The sequence below is a fragment of the Melitaea cinxia genome, chromosome 17 (assembly GCF_905220565.1).
Source record: "Melitaea cinxia chromosome 17, ilMelCinx1.1, whole genome shotgun sequence".
Classification (NCBI taxonomy): Eukaryota; Metazoa; Arthropoda; class Insecta; order Lepidoptera; family Nymphalidae; genus Melitaea; species Melitaea cinxia.
Window position 1 is genome coordinate 2,631,227 of NC_059410.1, and position 23,828 is coordinate 2,655,054.

The 23,828-nt window shown below is 33.7% G+C and overlaps 1 protein-coding gene across 1 annotated transcript; it reads left to right on the plus strand.

The window, feature by feature from the left end:
- Window positions 1-8,456: 8,456 nt before the first annotated feature.
- LOC123661544 (translation elongation factor 2) lies at window positions 8,457-23,575 on the plus strand. Its single transcript, XM_045596501.1, has 15 exons — window positions 8,457-8,554; window positions 8,890-9,104; window positions 9,411-9,604; window positions 10,373-10,570; window positions 14,091-14,226; window positions 17,645-17,867; window positions 18,286-18,432; window positions 18,653-18,814; window positions 19,614-19,778; window positions 20,051-20,242; window positions 20,680-20,859; window positions 21,248-21,537; window positions 21,658-21,760; window positions 22,336-22,593; window positions 23,183-23,575. Exons 1-15 carry the CDS (start codon window positions 8,552-8,554, stop codon window positions 23,249-23,251), a joined length of 2,535 nt encoding a protein of 844 aa, XP_045452457.1. The 5' UTR covers window positions 8,457-8,551; the 3' UTR covers window positions 23,252-23,575.
- Window positions 23,576-23,828: the final 253 nt, after the last annotated feature.

The window sequence follows — 23,828 nt, forward strand, 5'->3', positions numbered from 1 at the left end:
TTACCTACAATGAAATTTTTGTAGTTTTTTCCCTGTTTATTTTCTAAAAGCAAAAGAAATAAATATACCTATAATGTATTTTTTGGCGCGTCATTTGAAATAAAAATGTAATAAAAAAATTATCTGGTAGGGTTTACTATCTTCCGGTTTGGCAGAAAAAATGAAAAAAATTCAAATACGTCGTGTTTAAAACGTATACCTATGTATGCTTGCCGTTGTAATTTATACAAAAAAGCTGTTTATTATGGTTATTATCACATGCAAATAAATCTATCAATCAAAAAATATGCATACTTATTAGGTTTATTTAAAAAAAAATACGTTGACTACAACCGCATTTGTTTTAATTATCAATTATACGATTAACTAAAACGTAAAAAAAAATATTTATGTCATTCAAGAAACTGTATAATAAAGACATAACACTGGTAATATTACGTGTCATTTTAAACGTTTTTTCTCTGCGTTCATTCACTAGTACTGTGACGTCAAGTATGAAATAAGAACATGCATCCGAACACCTGTTTCGCTCGGATGTAAACAACGGTTTGTGATTCACCAGCCTTTTTGCCAAGCCTCCGATACTGCACGACTATTAATAGTATCTGTTCCAATGTCATTATCTTGAATATGTTTAATACTAAAAAAGCTTTGTTGTAGCACTAGATGTATACAAAATAACCTTAGATTAGCATAGCCTATATATGCCTGCAACACCATCTGCTGTAAGATTGATGTAGTTCCATATTCACAGCAGGATATATTATCTTGCTGTACCCTAATTGATGTTTCTGGCTATTCTCAAGCTTTTTCAATCTTTAAGCAAGAGGCTTTTTACTTAAAATTAGAGAATCCTAAGTTGAACGCGTTCTAAAATAATATAAAAAACTAAGAATCATCAAAATCGATACACCCAGTAAAAAGTTATGACGTAACACACATACAAAAAATCACAGTTAAGTCGAATTGAGAATCTCTTCCTTTTTGAAGTGTGTTAAAAAAAAATACTATCTTTAAATTGAATTTTTTAATTGTTGCTTATAATATCATCTTAGTATCTAATAACAGTTTTATAACTTAAAGTTGTGTATTCTAACAATTAGTACTTACAATTACTAATAAGAGAAATCACTGTACAGCTTACTGTAAATTATTTTAGAAATAAAATATAAATTTGTTACACAATCTAAATGCTAAATTGACTTATAGTTTCATAAAGTAACCTTGAAAACTTAAAAAAAAAGGATGTAAGTAGGTACCTATTTATTTTTTGTTTGTATGACCTAAAGCGAAGCTTTAAAAGCCATATGTGTATAGATGATAGCACAATTATTGTTAAAAAAAATAAAAGGCATAATATTTGAAATTTATAAAAAATACGCTTTAGAATACAAAATTAATATTAACATACAAATTTATTCAATAAATCAAATATATCTAGAAACAAATAAAATAATTTCGATGAGTATGTAAACACGAATATACGAAAATAATTAGGTATGTTCGAATGATCGGACCATTTCTGATGAGTTACATACCTATATGTTAGAAATATTTTGATGAGTATTTCTTGATACTGGCATTAATTGTTGTATTCTTGTAATTTAATTTAATAATTGTAATATATATATAAAAAAATGTAAATTAATTGTTATGTACTTATAACCAAAATGTAAATTAATTGATTTTTGTTTTTAAATATGTTTTCTTATCTTTATTATATTTCTTATTTCTGTACAAGCTGTAAATATTGTTTCATGCGAGCTTAAAGGTAAAAATAAAAAACAGGGAAAGATCAGACCTAAGCATAGTAAGTCCGTAGTACTTTGTAAAACGATCAATAAGTCTTGTATCTTTGTTTCTATTAAAAAATGTACTATCTTAATGGGGCTACAATAATATAGAACTATATATAGAAAAAAAACTCAATTGTCGCAATTTTTTTATAGCTCATAATATAACAATGCTACAACTCGTAATAGGGGAAAAATAATAATAAAAAAACGCTGGTAAAACCACAAAAAATGTCTAGTTAAAGTGATAATAATATCAAAGTGATAATAATATCCCAATAAATAATATCATAGGTATTTTTACTTAAAAATAGAAATAATAATATATGCATATATTTATTTATTTTTTATTGAAATAAATAACTTAAATAGCTGTTTTTTATTTTTCAAAAGACCTAGCATATTAAATATTAATAAAGGAAAAAACTGTAAATTTTATAATTTTGTATAAATAAAACGTAATGGGGAAAAATATTTCATGATTCAAAGAATCAAACTGGGTCAAGTTGGCAAGGTTGCATTGCCAACAAAACCTATCCGCTTCGGACAAAACGGTAGGTTTCTGAGAACGACAACGCTGGCCGACGGCTGTGCCAAAACTTAGCCCACAGGTTGGCACACAACAGAATTTATTATTGAAGCAAAAAAACTTGAGTAATTAATTAACTAATTAATTATTTTCATTATTTATTAATTATCTTTTTGTAATAATTTGGATAATTGCATAAGTTTAACATGATTTAATTTCGAGTTATAGTTGAGATTAATTATTTTTTAGTAGTGTCATTGGTTTTACTTACATCACACATTTTTTTACAAAAACTATTAAAAACAAAAAGATACGAGAATAATAATAATTTTTAAATATATCTAACACATGTGCTCAATAAGCACTCCTGACAAATTCATTTATCATAAATAACAATATTTTAAAATAACGCATTTTCATATTATATTAGACGGTTTCATTTCTCGTTCGTTACTAAAAACAAAGATGTAGATTAGTTTTTGTTATAATTGTTTATCATGAAGCCTTTTTTGAAAACTACTGAATTTTGAAAAATTTCAAGTAAATCTATAATATGAATACTTACATTATCAGAAATTCATTGTATTTACTATTTTTTTTCTTTTTATTACTGTAATGCGCCATCTTTTGTTAAAGTGTGACAAACATTGGTCTTTGTTAGAGCGCTATCTTGTATCGAATAGCATAACATAAGCGTAAAATGCTTCCATTTGCTTCGTATTAAAATAATGGTATAATTTTGGAACTTTAATTTACCTGTGCCATTATTAATACTTTATTATATAATTTTTATTGTTATTAATCGTTGTGACAAGAAATTATTCTTCTTCTTTACATAATTGATTCTCTAGCGAGTAACATCATGTTACATTAACAGGCTACGTTTAATACATACAGTACAATACGACTATGTTTTTAAAGCCGTTTTGAAGCATTGTTAAAATTATGCGTACTCCATTGCAATCAACTCAGTAAGAGTTGATTGCAATGCATACAGCACGAGATATATCATTAATTACATTAAGCGAGACTATTTCAAAAGAAAAGTAGATAGGTGAAGTAAGTACAGATCCCACAATGATCTTAGGATTTTACATACATACATATATACATACATATAATCACGCCTCTTTCCCGTAGGGGTAGGCAGAGACCACTTCTTTCCACTTTCTACGATCCTTACATACTTCTTTCGCTTCGTCCAGTTTCAATATTCCCTTCATACATGCTCTTCGGTTTAGGGTACTCTTGACCTGGCCTTTTTTCAAAACGTCCCTTATTTGGCCTCGGAACATCCGCCTAGGTCTACCCATTCCAACCCTTCCATTCACACTTACCTTATACACTTTTTTCGTCAATCGTTCTTCACTCATTCTCTCGACATGACCAAACCATCTGAGCATACCTTTCTCAATTTTTGACAAATAATCGTACGGCTCGCCTGGATGGTAAGCTGTTATCGTAGCTTATACCACTGAGGGTATATCGCAAACGCGTTGCCGATCGTAACCTTGACCCTTCCCAGGAGCTCTGGCTGTGGTCGTGTGGTTACTGGTCAATTTCTATGAAATAATATCTACTATAATTTAGACAGTCTTATAAAAATGTTATTTTTGTTTGCTTTTGGAACATGCGATCAGTCATATAAACTATAATCAGATAATTTGTAAGAGGTTGGGGTTTAGCGACACAGAGCCACTGCTTCCATCTCCCCCATAGTAAGGCAGTACATAAGCTCTACTTGATTCTTGGATTTAGCTGGTAGAGCATACTGCATAACGGCTTTGGGTAAGTTGTCAAATTGTCAAACGGTCCTTGTAGTTGGGTGAGTATTGTTTTACTTCATCTAAGATTTCTAGGATTTCTAAGTAATCATATATTTCCGAATTGCGAGCATACCAGGGCGCAGATGAAATCACCGTCAAGATAATGTTTTGTGCTCTTTGAATGCACATAATATTGGATTTGCTGGCCTATGGCTACAGCTGAATTCCATATGTCCAGATTGGGTGTATTAAGGAGCCATATATCCTTAACTTGATAGGTAGGGTAAGACAGACTGTCTACCGAGGAGCTATGGTAGATTTTTAAATCTTAAATTTATTTCGTTGCGCTTTGTTGATATGGTCTTTCCATACATATAATTCTAAGGTCCAGGTGAAAAACAAGGTGCTTAACGCAGGTTGATTGCGGTAATGTATCCGGTCCTAAGTTGACGGGGTGGGGGCAAATTCCACGTCTCAGAGTAAATGTGATGTGATGAGACTTTGGTGCATTTGCTTTTATGCGCCACTTGGTAAGTCAAGCATTGGCGGTAGAATGTAATGATCCGAAAATGAATTATGTATACTAAGATATTCGATGAAATTTTTCAACACATTTTAGTACCTACTTATAAAGTGATTTTCAATTATTATTTCTGTTACCTAGGTGTTAATTGTTGAAAATAGTGCGTATATTAAAAACACGTAAATAGTATTGGGGATTGGGTCGGCAACGCGCTTGCGATGCCTCAGGTGTTGCAGGCGTCTATAAGCTACGGTAATCTCTTACCATCAGGTGAGCCGTATGCTTGTTTGCCGATCTAGATAGTAAACAAGCATACGATCCAATTTTTGGTAAGCGGTTATTGTAAACTATGAACACCTTCAACACCAGACACATTACAAGCACGTTGCTGAACCGAGCCTCCTGTGGAGAGTAGTTAGAACGGCGAGGTAAGAAGATAGGAAAGGAGGTGAGTAAGGGCTGACTGCAGGACTACAACACCACTTGAGAGCAATATTATTTAATTATGGTCTGCTATAATATTTAGAATGTTCCCCTGTCAGTTTACTTCAGATTTGGGCCAAAAAAATTAATGCCGTAACGTGCCCTACCTCAAAATAATAAAAAGTGCGTATCATAATTACAATTGTCTGCTGCAGTAAAACGTTGAAGTATAAATATAGTTACAAGAGTCTAACTAATATTACTTATTCAAAAGTCACATAAGAATCATATTATATACCTACTAATATTATTCAAAGTCACATAAGAATCATATTGTGAACGATATTATAGGAATATTTAAACACAGCAAATCTTTTCTTTACGCCGTCGATCCCAAAATTGCAAAACAAATAAAAAAACCAACATGACACTATCCTTCTACAAGAGGCCTTAAATCGCTTAGTCGACTGGTGTGAGAGAAACGGTTGGCACTGAACATCGATAACTGCAAATATATACGATTCTTATGTGGAAATCACCCGAACCCGCCGACTTATACAATCAATAATGAGACGTTGGAGGAGGTGGTTGCTATCAAAGACTTGGGAGTTAAGTTAGATAGTAAAATTAGATTCCACACACACACATCGACAGAATTACAACTAAGGCGTTTTGCAAATGCTGGGTTTTGTTAAAAGGAAATCTAAAGATTTTAAAAAACCGCAGACCAAGATTGGCCTTTATACAGCCCTGGTTCGATCTGGTCTGTAATACTGTGCTCAGATCTGGTCAGCACACTACGAGGTACATATAAGGTGTATTGAAAGGGTCCAAAAGCCTTTTAAATGGCACCTTTCTTATCAATGTAATAAAGTTGTCGACATATCATAGTCGTTTACAACATTTTAGTTTGTTCGATCGGAGACAGTTATTAGATCAAATTTTGCTGTATAGATCGGTTAACGGTATGTTGGACAGCCCCGATCAAAGGCCCCGATCTTGTATAAAATATATATATAAATGCGCCCACTAGATTTACCCGTGCAAGTATTTACTTGTTACGTTCCATTTTCGATTCAACGTTCAAAAAGAAAATTAGGTCTATCTTGACATTAAATGCATGTTAATGCATGAATTAATGTTTTTTCATGAGATGTATGAGTGTATTTTTTATATTTTGTATGTAATCTTTCTTTTGAAAAATGTATAGCTAACGTTAAATTGTTATTGTATGGATAAATTGTATTTTTTTTCTTTCTATTTCTTTGTAAATTGTAATTTGTATAAGAATTTGTTATAAGGATTTTTTAGGTTTTTATTTTTTACATTTAAATATATTCAAAAAAATAAAGTAATTACTGCTTAGATGGAACTGTCCTTAACCACACCGTGGCAACTTGTGAATAATGTTTTATTTTTACAACACTCAGCAAATTATTGTAACCATTTTTGTAAAATCTGTATTAGTGTGTTTTGTAAGTTGTCCTACAAAATAAATAAATAAGATAAATAAATAAATATTGAATTGACGGACATAGGGAGCAGTGTCGTAGTAATGGAGTATCAATGGATATTTTTTTTTAGAGAAACCTAAAAATAATCTTGTGCTCTTTAAATATGTGTTGATAACTGTTCTCCACGGTCTTATACACAGGTCGGGCAACTACGTCGTGGGGGTAAGTCGGCTTAATGTTTTACAGCCGCCAGAGGCATAAAGATCGCTTGGCACAGCACTGAATAGCTTTCTGTCTCTATTTCTATTACACGTTACGCATTTATGTTTTAAAATATAACCAATTACAATGAAACGTCACTCAATATAACCAGTTACAATGAAGAACGTCACTCATCATAACCAATTACAATTAAGTGTCACCACCGCACCACGTAACCGCACATAGCGATAGCAGTGACGTACAGCGTTGTTGACGCAAAAGAAAAGTTAAGACATTATCGTACTAATCTCATACCAATGAAATTGGGTTTAGTTTCCTGACCTGTATATAAGACCGTGCTGTTCTCGTACAATGACGTTACAAAAATATATATTGATAACTAATTTAAAAAATATTTTTATAATTTTTTAAGTGGCAATACAAATGTTGTCCATTCACGAGCCGACTTTTTCACTTTATTTATTTAAATTAAAATTTAACTGAATACACTTTCCCTTTCTCCAAATAAATATAAAATTACATGGGTATTTTTTTTTTCAGTAGTCATATGTATCATCAGTAGTATTATGAAATTAGTCTTTTATGAATATTATTTCTTGTGTTGTTACTTTAATTATTTTTGCACAGATCGCGCTAGAAATTTAATTAAAACTCAATTTCTACTCTCCAATGAATGATACAGTCTACACTAAATCAGTTTATATTATGGAATATAACATAGTCCGGTGTTAACTTATTATTTGATATAAGCAAGAAATTTTATTTTGTACGATTTTTATTTTTGTGTTACCCACACATTAGGAAATTCTCATCATATCAAAAATTTCGATCTAGTGAGTACATCGTTCCATAGCTTAGTTGGCTAGAGCACCGACACGGTTAATTAGAGATACAGGTTCGATCCCGGCTGGAACGGTCAATTTTTTATATGATGTTAAAAAATGTTAAGAAATTATACAATTATTAAAAAATTATAGTAATAATTCTGTCTGATTTTTGATTAAAAATCAGCTAAATATTTTAGTTTTTCCTTAAGGTAGAAATTTTGTTAGCAATCTATTTTCTGGTCGTCAGTTTAGCCTATTACAGTCCACTTCTAGACATAGGACACCTCAATTTCACGCCAAACGACCCGATTTCCCGCAATCTTCATCTTATCTACACCGGCAATCACACTGATCGTCGATCCAGTGAACCGGGGGATGTCCTACACTGCGTTTACAAAGACGCGGTTTCCACTCTATGACACGTCTGCTCCAACGGGTATCGGTCCTGCACCACAGGTGACCAGCCATGGTGACTGCCATTTAAACTTGCTAATTCTGTGGGCTATGTCGGTTACTTTTGTTCTCTCGCGGCTAGTCTCATTTCTAATCCTATATTCGAGAGAAACCTCAAGCATAGCCTGTCCTATTGGACGTTTAATTACTTTAAGCTTATGGACCAGGCCAGGCTTATCGTCAGTGTCCACGTCTCGGCGCCGTATTTTAAACACATGCATGACGCACTGCTCGAAAACTTGTCTTCAAGCATTCTCTGGGACATTGATGTAATTAATTGAATGTTCTGTATATGAATTTTTTTATTAATTTATTATAATCATATGTATCACGGTTGAAAATAATTTAACAACAATATATTAATAGAACTCTTAGAACTTAGATACCAACTCATCAAAATCTTCTAGCACTGGCAATAAAATTTGTCTCTGGTTTAACGTGGTCTGACGGCTGGCAGGTACATCCGTTCCACGAACATAAAACGGGTCCTTTTTAACGCGTACGCCATTGCTGGCGTATGGTGGTGTATATTATTGAAAGAAAAATCATAAACCATCCAATATGGTGAGTATTTAATTCAATATTAGTGTTCAGAAAAGTGATATGGAATATATCTGCTATAATTCTGAATAAATATTTTTCGAATTTCACGCGAAAAGAGTAATAAAAATTAAGTTTTCTCATGTCGCCTTTGTGATCGGATGACGTTTTCATAGTGCTGTGAAGTGTTGTGAAATTTATTGTAATCCTATTAACTGCTACCTGCTACAATTATTTGTACAGGCTTTAAGTATCTAAATAGCTAAAAATGAAACGTGCGTTTGAGAAGACCGATTACCATATGTTTTTGGGTAGTCTGAACGTTAGTAAGATGTTAAGTGATCATTTCGTTTGTCCAGGTGAATTTTACTGTAGACGAGATCCGTGGCATGATGGACAAGAAGCGGAACATCCGCAACATGTCCGTCATCGCCCACGTCGACCACGGCAAGTCCACACTGACCGATTCTCTGGTGTCCAAAGCCGGTATCATCGCCAACGCGAGAGCCGGAGAGACCCGCTTCACGGACACCCGTAAAGATGAACAGGACAGATGTATCACCATCAAATCCACGTAAGTACTTTTTTCATCCCGTTTTCAATATCGACCTATCAATATGGCTGTAACTGCAGTTAGACTTAATGACTATGCAGAAAAGCGTCATAGCCTCTAGATAATCCGTGAACTTGTAAGGTCATTAACCTTACAAATCGTAATTTTAGTCGTAAATGCAACTATAACTTTTCAATGATGAATGTTCTTTCCACTAAAAGCCGAATTATCATTGAAGATTCGTAGAACGGCCATCTGAGTTCCCGTAAAATTTTAAAATGTCGTATAAATCATCCAAACAAAGACTGACTAAAACTTTCTTTGTAGTGCCATATCTATGTACTTTGAGTTGGAAGAGAAGGACTTGGTGTTCATCACGAACCCAGACCAGCGTGAAAAGAGTGAAAAGGGTTTCTTGATCAACTTGATTGACTCCCCCGGGCACGTCGACTTCTCATCTGAGGTGACGGCCGCTCTCCGTGTCACTGACGGAGCCCTCGTGGTGGTGGACTGTGTTTCTGGTATGTATATAATAGTTTCTTGTTGATTCAAATCTGCAGAACTGTATTTCAAAAAAAACACAACAATAATGATGACACTTGTACATCAAGAAAATAATTGACAATAATCATTACAAATATGTACAAAAGGCAGCATTATTGCTGAAAGTCAATCAAATACCATTATGTAAAATTACCTTAAAGTGAAGTCTAAATATAACAGCATAAAAATCATGAAATTTAAAGGTCATACAGTAAAAGGTCATTTCTCTAATCAATAATTTTATTACTTTCACAACTCTGAAATGAGGGATGACGGGAGGGATGTGACCTTTCACTTTAATACATGAATGCTTTAGAATTTCAATGCATTCAATTTAGGGGTATTTTATTACACAATATTTGCAATAAAATTTCACCATTGAATGAAAATAGAATTAAGAATAATTGTGCAATAATGCTGGTTCCAAGATATGTCTTCACTTTACATGGCTTAAGTTCATAATTATTTTTTCTTATGAAAACAATGGGATGCTTTTGTTATACATCCAAAATGAAAAATCTATATCCAAATAGGCTTTAAATATGCTTTTGAAAAACATTATAGAATTATAAATAATTGTTATTATATTTTTTAAGCTATTATGTGTCACATATTGAATATATTAATTAAAAAGAATTACAAAATTATTACATAAAATATTAATTATATTGATACAATTAAAATAATGACATTGTCATTAAGAATTTAAATGTTTCGTTTTTATATCCAATTAATTCTTTGTCTAGGTGTGTGTGTACAAACTGAGACTGTGCTACGTCAGGCTATTGCTGAGCGTATCAAGCCTATTCTATTCATGAACAAGATGGACCGTGCTCTACTCGAGCTTCAATTGGAGTCTGAGGAGCTGTATCAGACCTTCCAGCGTATCGTTGAAAATGTTAACGTCATCATTGCCACATACTCTGACGACAGCGGTCCTATGGGTAAGCATTTCTATTAATATGTCTCATATCTGAACTATATGACTATGCAGCCAACACTGAAAGCTAAAGTTTGGGTTTTATTGTTTTTAGTTAGTTAATTTTCGTTATTTATTTATTAAAAACTCTGTGTATCCGTGTTATGTTATAATTTATTTAAAAGTAATTTTAATAAAATGTAATCAAATATTTTTGTAATATTATCAAACAATGATTTAAAAAAAATAATCAATGCACCAATCTATGAAATAATTAAATGGGCAATATTTTGGTTGGAGTGGAAACCAGATTTTCTGTTGCTCACTTCTTACCATTTGTATGAATACTTTTTACTACATTAGATGAAAATAGTAAATTTACTTTAAATTTAATTATTCCTATAGTTTTGTATGTGTTTGTTGTATTTGGATATTTAAATCTTTAAAATTTTTAACAAAGTTGACAAAAAAAATATTCAAAATCTCTACATGATTTACTGCACAATATGTAAAACTAAACATTACATTCACATGTCACGTTTCTATCAGGAAATAATCTCTAAAATTTATAGTCTATTGATAAGCATAATTAAACAATGAAAAAAATTAAGCCAATAAATGAGACAATATAAATAATTATTAGTGTGCAATGTATTAGCAGTTTTGAAAAAAGTATATTATAAACAAAGAAACAATTTATTTTTAATGTATCTCCATAAGATATTGTATCAAAATTCAAGTTCATAAGAGTGGCGTGTTCAAACAAATAAACTAATATATTTTCAGTATACACATATTCAAGATTCAGAAAATGATTTAGTTTCGCCCATGACCTTTTCAATATTAAACATGTGCAACAAATTGCAGTCACTCTTGTACCGTATCAGTTATAGGAAACAACATCTCAAAATAATTGTTTTTTATCGAACGAAAAAAAAAATCAAGTTCATTTACGTCGACGAGTTATAATGACAATTTAAATACTGGTCCGGGAGCCAGGTACAAATTTGGTCAATTTTTTCCTGCCACACACATTATGAATATTCGCGTCCATCAGCTGCGACTCCGTGAGTGGGGCAGTGGCAGCCTCCCACGCATGGAGAAAAAAGTTTTTTTAGTCATTTCCTCCCACTTTAAAATTTGTCAGATTATAGTTTACCTAAATGTCTTGAAGGGAAAATAAATTCAGCTGACCATACCATAGTGGATTATATGTCAGCTTGAACATGAAAAAATTTTTTTTCAACAATTTCCTGATGATGGTTTTTATGCTACTATGAATGAAAATTAATCTCAGCTGGCTGTATCTCGGTGGAAACTTTGTCAGCTTAGTACCTTACCTTGAAAGATGTAACAAAAAGTTTCAAGGGTACCAGCTGATGAACTTTCCACTAAGATACAGATGGTTGACATTGATTTTCATTCATAGTTGCATATAAACTTATCACCAGGTAAACCCCAGTCATGATTCGTCAAAACTGTGTATCACTGATATTGAATAACTGAAATTAAAAAAAAAAAACTAAAAGTTACTACAAAACATTGTGCGACGCGTCATAATCGTTACCACCCAAGGTCGGTCGACTTGAAATGTAATAATGATGTTTCAGTATTTGCGATAATCAGCATTCACTGACGTCACGATAAACAAGCGATATCATTTTGTTATCAATGATAAAGAAAAGCTTGGAAGTATTATTTAAAGTTGTTTAAATGATTTCTTAATGTAAAATATGTCATGACTTTTATAGATTCATTTATTTTCAAAGCGTACTGGTAGAAATCTAAAAATTTAGATTGCTCTTTATTGATTACCGTTATAAACTAAACTAACTCATATAGGAATGGAATGGTAGACTTGTTTTGCTAGACATTATACACTCCGAACATGCGCGAAACACTTAATTTTTAATAATAATAGGTTTGAATTTTATTATTATCATATAAAAATAAAGAAATCGTTTGCGATGACAATAGTAATAGGGCTGTCTTTGTCTCTTAAGATTAAGTCGAAGTCATGGCTCAATTTTTAACGTTAAAGTTGTCTCTAGTCAATGCGTACCTATTTTACTTTTTGTTTAATCACGCGTAACTTTTTATTATACGAAATTCTAGCTAGAATTTAGTGTAAGACTTTTTTTTTTCATTTATAATGAAGCCTGGTCATCTCTAAATTTCCATATATAACTAAGCCTAATGATAATATTAATAGACCGATTATATCAGAAGCGAATTGCAAATAATTTACAATGGGCGCCATTTGTACATAATAATCTGAGACCTGATTCGTGATAATATATATCACGCAAACAACATGTATTATATGACTGAATGACTGATATGGAATAATTTATGAAGTATTATTTTGTTCTAGTGATAGATTATCTTATCCACACATATTTGTCGCTATGTTAGACCTAGAGTAATTACAATACAGAAACTATATATTACAAATTACCAAGCAACTGCTTTCTAATAAAATGAACCAATTTCTTTCTTAGTAATTTTTATGAAGTAACAGTCTCAAAATGTTTTGTAACTGTTCAAACAGTTCATTTAGTAAAAAGCCGTTATGCGCAAAAATTATTACAGACAATTAAAAAATATATATTTTATATTACCACCATTACTAATTATTGAATGTATCGTTACATTATTTAGTATTGTAACTTTTTTTTTGTTAAGCATTTTAGCTGTTGATTACTTTCGTTTTTTAAGGTTTAAGGTTGGAATAATTTTCATACGACAAAACCTTATAAACTTTTTATAACATAATAATTGATATTATCAGCGGAACTAAATTAAAAATAGTTTGAATGATGTCATTTATATTAAAAGTAACAATTAAGAACCATTTTGTGGTGTGGACTACAGCAATTGGAATATCCATTTCAAAATTTCTTTAAACAAATTAACAATATGACTGGTGCTCTCATCTTCTTATATGGTGTCCACACGACACTTCATTGTTTTCAGAAAAATGTGCAAGAAATAGCAAGCTGTAAACAAACATTGTATGACTCATAATTTTGATATTGCTCTATACATTTACAAGGATAATAAATATTTAATTTTTAGTCCAATGTGTTGCCAATGGATCATCACATATCCTCTTGGGGTCAAAATGGACTTACAATAAATTTTTCAAGTTAATTTTTTAATGCAAACTTTTTTTTTTTGTATTGGATAATGAGAAAAAACATTTTGATTTTATGGACTATTCTAATACAATACCTTTTTTGTTTGCATCTAATAAGCACTTTAATTGTATTATTTGTTACTATTTCATGTTACAAGTATGACAAAGTTGAATATTATTTATGTGTTCTGGAAAGGAACTGAATTAATGTAATGAATGTCGAATTAATATAATTCTGTATAATACCTCTCTGTAAGTAGTGCTCCCAACGAGGGTTGCTGGTCGGTTTGGCAACCCACTTGTGATACTTCTGGTGTTGCAGGCGTCTATATCTGCTGACCATCAAGTATATGTTGCTTATTTGTTAAAAAATTGGAAATAAAGTAAAAATCGCAATTTCTACCAGGTGAGGTCCGCGTTGACCCCAGCAAGGGTTCCGTGGGTTTCGGCTCCGGTCTCCACGGCTGGGCCTTCACTCTCAAGCAGTTTGCTGAGATGTACGCCGACAAGTTCAAGATTGACCTCGTCAAGCTCATGAACAGGTTAGAATTACCATTGTGATTTTTAAATTTTAATTAAGTTTATTAATTATGCTAAATATCAAAACTAAGGATTAAACCAAGTTTCGCTTTTGGCCAAAAATGGGCCATAACTTTTGGCCCCACCGAAACTCCTCTGTTTGTGGCATGTCGTCTGTTTTTATAACTTAACCTGTGGCTTAGTTCTCAAGAAGTAAATATTATTACTATCTGTAATTAGTTTGTTCTGTTATTTTAAAATTGCTAACGGTTCCAATAACTACATTACATACACACTTACCATTTATTTTTTGCACTCCACACATGATTAATTTTACGTCCCATTGATACTGGGTAAAGGTTTTAATTCTATACACCAGTGGCAGACAAGGACGAAAAGAAAATTCTCTGGAATATGTAATACGTTTTTTATGAATGTCTTATTTATTGACTGAGATACATTAAATTTCAACTTAGATTTTTTATAAATTGTTCAAGCAAGACAGTTCATTATGGAGTTTTATGGTAAAACTTATGCTCCACTACTCAACACTTCAGCATTTATTGCAGTCCACTGCTAGACATAGGCCTCTCTAAGTTCGCGCCAAAAATGGTTTTGCCCATAGTCACCACGCTGCAGGCTCCACTACTAATTTGTTAGAAAAGTATTTTTTTCCAAAGAATGGTTGGCTCTCAATCTCTTATGCTCCTTTAACACATATAATGCCTTGTCAGCCACACATGGCTGACATTTTCCAAACCAATTGGGCCGTGTCAGCCATATGTGGCTGACGGAATATGCTTGTTTTGAAAGCACGATTTTTCGTCGTCAGCCACGTTTTTTATGTTAAACTATATGTAGTATGGTTGACAAGGCCTAGTAAATTATAACTGTAATGATGGCATTGACACTTTTACTTACATTTTGAGAAATATCAAGTTTGTAAGTGGAAGTTTCGAAAACAAAAGAGTGATTACAAAAATAGTTGGTTTTTGCAAATAAAATTTATAGGTAAATGTTTTAATTGCTTTTATTTATATTTAAGTTGGCATTGGCAAAATAATAAATCAATTCTACATCAATCATCATGTTCAAACACGTTTAAACTCAAACATATCTATGGTTTATATTGAAACAGCTGATACAATAGTGTGGCTCATTCGGGCAGTCTTCGCAGTATGTTACCACTCTTTTGGTTTTATTTCGAGCATGAACTCTTCCAAATTGGGCACAGTTTTCTTTATAACACCTAACACAATATTTACGACAGGCAGAGGCCAATCCTTGCCTTTTCTTCAATTCATGCTTTACTCGCCTAGGTCTAGAGGAGGCACTAGTTTCCGGGACTCCTGTATGCACGAGGTAGTCAACCAACGCGGTTCTAAACTGGACGACAGAGAGCTTCTTCTTGGTTGTTAATTTATATAAAATATATGAATTTACAATCGCTGTATTCAATAATAACTCCATCGCCAATCTTTTGGGCCATTTCGTTGTCTTCCGAAGAGGGGTTGTGTAAGAGGACATTTGGTCTGACAGATCAACCGCTGATTTTGCATGATTATAATCTACCACAATCTTCGGTTTAATTTTTTCTTTTCCTTTTTTAGTTATTCTTCTGAAACTTACGGAGTGCTTAGTAGACAGCAGCAGTACATCCCGCTTGTCTTTCCATTTCATAATTGTTATTCCGTCGTCATTTTCTTGAGCTGAGAATTCTCCTGTCTTCAGTTTTGTTTGGACAACTGTTTGAGGTAAACCTCGTCTGTTTTTTCTAAGTGTGCCTATGAGATGAGTTTGTCCCGCTAGTAGTTTTCGTGCCAGATCCAAACTGGTATACCAATTATCTGTGCAAACCGTATGTCCTTTATTTAGATAATCGTCACACAAGGCAAGGACAACATTAGTCGGAGTAGTATTGACATTTTCATAATTTTTGCCAGCATAAACTTGCACTTTTACAGTGTATCCTGGGTTTGAGCACAGCTTAAAAAGTTTTATCCCATATTTGTGTCGCTTATTTTTATTGTATTACCTAAAAATAACACGGCCACGAAATGGGATTAGACTTTCGTCAACACACATTTCTTGATTAGGTGTATAATGACATTTAAAATTAGCATTTAGCATATCTAATAAGTGTCTAACTTTAAACAATCGGTCCTCCTTATTGTGATTTATTTCATTATTGGCAAAGTGCAACATCCTCAAAATGAGTTCAAATCGATTTCGGCTCATAATGGACTTGACAAATTTCTGTTCAAAACATTTGTTAGTGCTCCAGTACAAAGATAGTTGAGGTAGTTTCACTATCCCCATCCAAATTAAAATGCCAAAGAACCGTTTAATTTCATGGCAATTTGTTGGCATCCATTTCTGCATTCGGTATGATTTTGTTGCACTTTTGTTCAAGGTTTGTAAAGCAAAGCGATTTGTTTCTTCGGCTATGTACTCGAATATACTGTCAGGTACTAGCAATGAATAAAATTCTGCTGGTTTAGCTGAACTCATGCTGGATCGCAATGAAAATGGCTTAAGCCCAGGACATTCAGTATATGGAATAATACTTGGTTGCTTACCCAACGGATTGAACCATACTTCAGTATTTCGTGAGGTTGGTAACACGGGAATCTGATCATCTTCACTGTCGGATAAAATCTGGCGTCGATGATGATTTTTGGTCCGTGCGATTGATACTGTATCATCGAGATCAACGTCAAATACTTGTGTAGCATCACTATTTGATAATGTGTTACATTCTTGATTATACACTGTTAAATCTAATTGCGATAGTTCGTAGTCCAAATCATCATAAAAATCTTCCATTTTTTGTTGAAAATCACAAATCAGTAACTAATAACTTGCTAAATCACTAACTGAACAACTATTTACTGCAGTCTCCTTCGATGCACAGCGACAAATGACGCGCGGGGGGCAAACACAGGCTGCTAAACAATCAAAATGGCGCCGGCGGCGGCGAGCGACGCGTTTGTTTCGCGCGCTTTTGAAATCATATGGCTGACAAAATGGCTGACGCGGCCCCATTGAGAATTTTATTACAGTGGCGCCGCGTCAGCCATATATGGCAGCCACCATTATTTATTTATTTATTTCACTATTACATTATGTAAAATGTAACGAAAATAGTGAATTAAGACATTCCTCACATTCCATGACCGTATTTTACAAAAAAAAAAATACAGTTAGTTCATTTGTTAGTACGGCATTATATGTGTTAATGTAATTTACTGGATAAACAAATCTTAATTTTCTGCAGAAACATTCATCTTTGTTTCTACTTTTACTTTGTGACTGAAGTACAAGGTCATAGTAAAGATAGATATAATGCTTGACTTAGCTGGAGACTAGACTTATCGACTCACAAGTCTTTCAAGTGCTATCTTAAGTCGCTATATTAATATATATTATATTTTAAATCAGATTATGGGGTGAGAACTTCTTTAATGCTACAACCAAGAAGTGGTCAAAGCAAAAGGACAGTGACAACAAGCGTTCCTTCTGTATGTACGTCCTGGACCCAATCTACAAGGTGTTCAAGGCTATCATGAACTTCCAAAAGGATGAAATCGACAGCTTGCTTAAGAAAATCGGTGTCACCATCAAACATGAAGACTCTGATAAGGACGGCAAGGCGTTACTTAAGGTAAATATCTTTGATATATCTCTTAAAATGTAATGGACAAGGAATTTTAATGAAAAAAGTTATAATTTAGTCCCAAGTGTTGCCAGTTACTTATTCAATAAGCTTCTGGGTGTCAAAGAGGACTGACAGTATTCATCTTTCCGGAATTGGTTGGAAATCTCGTGATTTGTAACCCCATAAATGTAAGAGACAATTATTTAATAAATACAACTAAAACCTTGAATTTGTTCTGTTAATAATAAGTATTGTATAGATGGATGTGTATTGCTGTCCTGCATGCAAAATCATTCAACTGATTGATAATTTTTAAAATTAAAATAAGATTATTTAAAACAATCAGAAGTGAGTCAGGCAAAACTAGGCGGCACAGCTACACCTTTCAAAAGAAATGACCTAATTTTGTGTTTTTATCATCTAGGTCGTTATGCGTACCTGGTTGCCGGCCGGAGAAGCTCTGCTTCAGATGATTGCCATCCACCTCCCGTCACCCGTGGTCGCCCAGAAGTACCGTATGGAGATGTTGTACGAGGGACCCCATGATGATGAAGCCGCTATTGGTATCAAGGTATAGTCATTTTTACAAAAGGATTTGAAATTTATGTTTAAAAATTATCACAGGTTTGATCTCTACTCATGACAAATATAGTAGGCTATATGTAGTCTGGGTGTTTGTGCTTGTGTATTATAGTGCCATGGACCCCCGATACAGCAGAAAGTATCCTCCTATAGTAATCTGTAAAGATATTCAAATGACAAGAATACTAAACTTTTTAATTGTTTAACAGAACTGCGACCCTGAAGCTCCTCTCATGATGTATGTGAGCAAAATGGTGCCGACCTCTGACAAGGGTCGTTTCTACGCTTTCGGCCGTGTCTTCTCCGGCAAGGTTGTGACTGGACAGAAGGCCCGCATCATGGGCCCCAACTTCCAGCCTGGCAAGAAGGAGGTATGTATATCAGCTTAGGATATACATAATACTCTCAGTAGTAATGATTTGATACAAGTTTATTTTTTTCTGCTCAGATTATAGCTGAAATTCTGATAATGAAAATCTGATAATTCCTGTATAATTTTAGTTAGGATCAAGCTATTAATTGGTTTTATGTGATTTCGAGTTTCAATTTTTGTATTAAATTGGCTGCTCGTGGCAATTTGTAGCACAAGTGTCCTTATCATCTATAGAGGGGTTTTAGCTAAGATCATATTAGAAAAATTGCGTGTCGTGTTTGCTTTAATATGGATGTAATTTTGCATGCAACAACTGCTAGCAAACCATAACAAATAAATAAGTAGGTGTCGTTATATTAAAATAAAATAAACCCGTCCACACCCCGAGCCACATTGTAGCGGGGTCTCCCCCGGCAGTGACGACGTTGGCACGTGTGGACGCAGAGCAATTAAATCGTGCGCCTCGCGCTGCATAGGACCTCTATCCTTATGTCCGAGGATTGTATGCCGTGGCACGCGCGATACATTATTAATACTCTACACAAATGTATAAAATTTATTAAATGTTGAAAAATCTAGGTAATAAGAACAGCTTATTACTGGTCTGAAGTCTACTATTAAGCAAAACTCAAAACTCTTAATTGAATCTCTATTCATGTAGGAAGGGTTGGGACTTAATCCACCATATTGCTTAACTGCGGATTGTTGAACTCTTTCTCTTACACAATGTCGCCAAGTTGTAGGTTTTCCCAGTTAATGTAAATAAAAGTTGTCTAATATTTATTTTCTTTGTATAGGATCTGTACGAGAAGACCATCCAGCGTACTATTCTCATGATGGGTCGTTATGTAGAGGCCATCGAGGACGTGCCCTCCGGTAACATCTGTGGTTTAGTCGGTGTTGACCAGTTCCTTGTGAAGACTGGTACCATCACCACTTACAAGAACGCGCATAACATGAAGGTAAGAAACAAAAGATTCATTATTAATTTTATTATATGAGAATATTTGACTTCTTCACTTATCACTGTATGAAATTAGAACTTTTAGAACATTTTATACATTAAAACTATAAAAAATGTATAATTGAAACATAAACAAGATTAACTTTCATCTTTACTGTCAATATTAAATTGGCAAAAAAACTCCACAGTTACACTTAAAAAAAAACTGTTGTTATAAATTTGCTGTGATATAAAAATGCAAAATACACTAAAACAAACTATCTCAAATAGGTCATGAAGTTCAGTGTATCCCCTGTCGTGCGTGTGGCCGTCGAACCCAAGAACCCCGCCGACTTGCCCAAGCTGGTGGAAGGTCTCAAGCGTCTCGCCAAGTCGGACCCTATGGTGCAGTGCATCAACGAGGAGTCTGGTGAACACATCGTCGCTGGTGCTGGAGAGCTCCATCTTGAGATCTGTCTTAAGGTAATGTATTGAAAAGTAGCTTTTAACTAGTCTTCTGTATATTTTTGTGAGATATTTAATATTATATAAGCTAGCCTAAATTGTTGTTTAGTTAAATTGTAATTGTATATACTCTTATATATTGTATTTCATTGAAAATAGTTGTGTATGGCTAATATTGTCATCAAATATGAATTTGAAATGATATCTAAAGTACTTGCTAATGCCAAACTTTAAACAGTTGTACATTTTTCTGGTGTTATTCAATTTACTGCTCAACTTTTATCATTTTTCATTTCATCAAAACATTCTACAAAGTTTTAGAACACTTGTAAAATTTTTAAAAATTAACCAAACTGAACCATTACTTCTCGAGAGCTTAGTAACACAAAACACAATTAGCATAATGTATTTATATAGTTACGTACAATATTTAACCAAATTGCAAACTACTCTAGGATTTGGAGGAAGACCACGCCTGCATTCCCATCAAGAAATCTGACCCTGTCGTTTCTTACCGTGAAACTGTCAGTGAGGAATCCAACCAGATGTGTCTGTCTAAGTCGCCCAACAAGCATAACCGTCTCTTCATGAAGGCCACGCCCATGCCTGACGGTCTCCCTGAGGATATTGACGAGGTGAGAAATTTTACTTATAAATGATTTTAAGTTTGTATCACTATCTACTTATCTAGACATATTCTATATGACAATAGAAAGGCAATGGCAATTACCCAGAAACTAAAGATTGGAGCAAAGTTTGAGCAAATTATTTGTTGCATAACACTGGGTATTTTACCTAAGCCAGTAATTTACGGGAAGTTCATGTAGCAATTTGGAATTTTTAGTTGATTTGATACTGTGGCTCATTTATTGTTTATATTTATTAAGTGTGTATATTTCATGTAGTTGCACACTTTATAAACATACGTACTGATCTGGCATAGAATATAATACTTCTGAGACTCCTATAATTGCAATTTTATAAATTTTTGCTAAATATTTTATTAATAAAATTGTTTATTAGGGTAAAGTGAACCCACGTGACGACTTCAAGACTCGTGCCCGTTACCTTGGTGAGAAGTATGAGTATGATGTGACTGAAGCCCGTAAGATCTGGTGCTTCGGTCCCGAAGGTACAGGCCCCAACATCCTTGTGGACTGCTCCAAGGGAGTACAGTACCTAAACGAAATCAAGGACTCCGTGGTTGCCGGATTCCAATGGGCGGCGAAGGAAGGTGTTATGGCCGAAGAGAACTTGAGAGGTGTACGATTCAACATCTATGATGTTACACTGCACACAGACGCTATCCACAGGTTTGTCTTTACTCCTGTTTATTCGATATAAACGATATAAATAATATATTTAATTAATTATTATAAAATTTAAGAATACATGATTATTTTATCATAATTGAATAATTATTGTCTTTGCAGAGGTGGCGGTCAAATCATTCCAACGACAAGGAGATGTCTGTACGCGTGTCTATTGACCGCCTCGCCTAGGCTTATGGAGCCCGTCTACTTGTGTGAGATCCAAGTATGTTAACATTGTTTCTTGCATGTCTAAAATGGAGTGTTGTATATATGATAATCCTAATGCATGCACTATACCCACGTGTTTTCCTAAGCGGTCTGGCTTTTTCGCCAGACTGCCATTCCGAGACGTGGCAGAGCAACAGTTCTTTGTTTTGGCATTGACACCCAAACATATTCCTTGCCTGAATAGGGGACCTGACATTGTTACACGAAATTTTAACAATACCTGCTTGGCAAATCCATTTTAAAAGAAAGTTTCTTAAAGAGTGATGAAATGAAAGATTGTGATGTTATTCTCTTAAGTAAAAATATGGCTTATTAAGAACATCTTAAAATCAATTCATATGTCCTGAATACCCTGCATTCTGAGGATGTTTATCCCAACTACATGTAAAACAAGTAAAATATAGATATATTTTTTAATTTGTATATCTATAATTAAAATACATGTTATTAAACGCTATTATTATCTTTATGTTGTAGACATAATCTAATATGTGGTTTGTGGGTTAGTCAATTAAATAAATGTAATAAATAAAATAAGACGCACTCTAATATAATTTATTGTTTATATAGTGTCCTGAAGTAGCCGTGGGAGGTATCTACGGTGTGCTGAACAGACGGCGTGGTCACGTATTTGAAGAGTCTCAAGTGGCCGGTACTCCCATGTTCGTTGTGAAAGCTTACCTGCCTGTCAACGAGTCGTTTGGTTTCACTGCTGACCTGCGTTCCAATACCGGTGGCCAGGCCTTCCCGCAGTGTGTATTCGACCATTGGCAGATCCTGCCCGGAGACCCATGCGAGGCTGGTTCCAAGCCCTACGTCGTAGTCCAGGTACGTTTTTCCTGCCTAGTTTTAGTTATCAACCTATTAATTGTTTTCATATAATTTCAAGTTTTAATTTTTTCATTAAATTGGCGGCCTATGGCAATTTGTAGCGAAAGCATCCTTATCATCTAAAGACAGGTTTTAGTTAAGATCATATTAGAAATCACTGTAGTTATATTAAATAAAATAAACCCGTCCACACCCCGAGCCACATTGTAGCGGGGTCTCCCCGGCAGTGACGACGTTGGCACGTGTGGACGTAGAGCACTTCCATCGGGCGCCTCGCGCTGCATAGGACCTCTATCCTTATGTCCCAGGATTGTATGCCGTGGCATGCGCGAAACATTATTATATATATAGAAAAAACTAGCAGACCCGGCAGAGGTCCAGTCCAGAATATCAGCTACCATATTTTATTGATGGTATCCCGACAGCAGCGTCACCTACCGGGTCCAATCGTGTTTTGAAACCATCCATAAATTCATTGAAATATATACACGAAATATGACAAACATGTATAGAATTATAAATCATTATCAATATTAGTAAAAAATTAACCAATATTATTATACTAACTCCGTTGTGTCTGTTTCAGGAAACGAGAAAAAGGAAAGGATTGAAGGAAGGTCTCCCAGATTTAACGCAATACTTGGACAAATTGTAAACGCCGTAGCTAATGCAATCAATATTGTAATATATGTAACATTAATGAGCGCGCCTCACGCTAGACATCACCCTTTTGGTTTACCATCGAACTTGTTTTCGCCTCAATCAGTTTGTTAAAAGCAGCAAGCTAAAATACATTTCAATAAAAATAATTAATCAATGAGATGCATTGTCAATATTGTACCGTTTGTGATACCTGGCTGTATCAATAAAATACACTATGATCCCCGCTGAGACTTGTTATCACTGATATATAGTCGGGAACCTGGATTCTTTAATTATACTGTAATTAATTTTTAAATTATAATTTTTCTATTATAAATTAATGTAGTTTAATTTGTTAAACAATACGAAAATAACTGATATTCAGTTATTAACTTTAATGTTTACTACTATGTAAAAGGTGGGTTATTATTATTTTGTTTGTTAAATCTGCTTTCACACTTTTATTGCTAGTTATGTTTGATATTGTATTTGTTTGTTCATCATTGTTCATCATTATTTTATGGTTACAGGTAATGTCAGCTACACATAATTAGGTAAGCATTATTGGTACTTATAAAAATTATCCAAAA

Excerpts from the sequence above, each read along its gene's own strand:
- LOC123661544 (XM_045596501.1), top strand. Across the intron at positions 9,105-9,410 it reads TGTATCACCATCAAATCCAC|TGCCATATCTATGTACTTTG; the intron begins GTAAGTACTTTT and ends CTTTCTTTGTAG. Across the intron at positions 20,860-21,247 it reads TCCCTGAGGATATTGACGAG|GGTAAAGTGAACCCACGTGA; the intron begins GTGAGAAATTTT and ends ATTGTTTATTAG.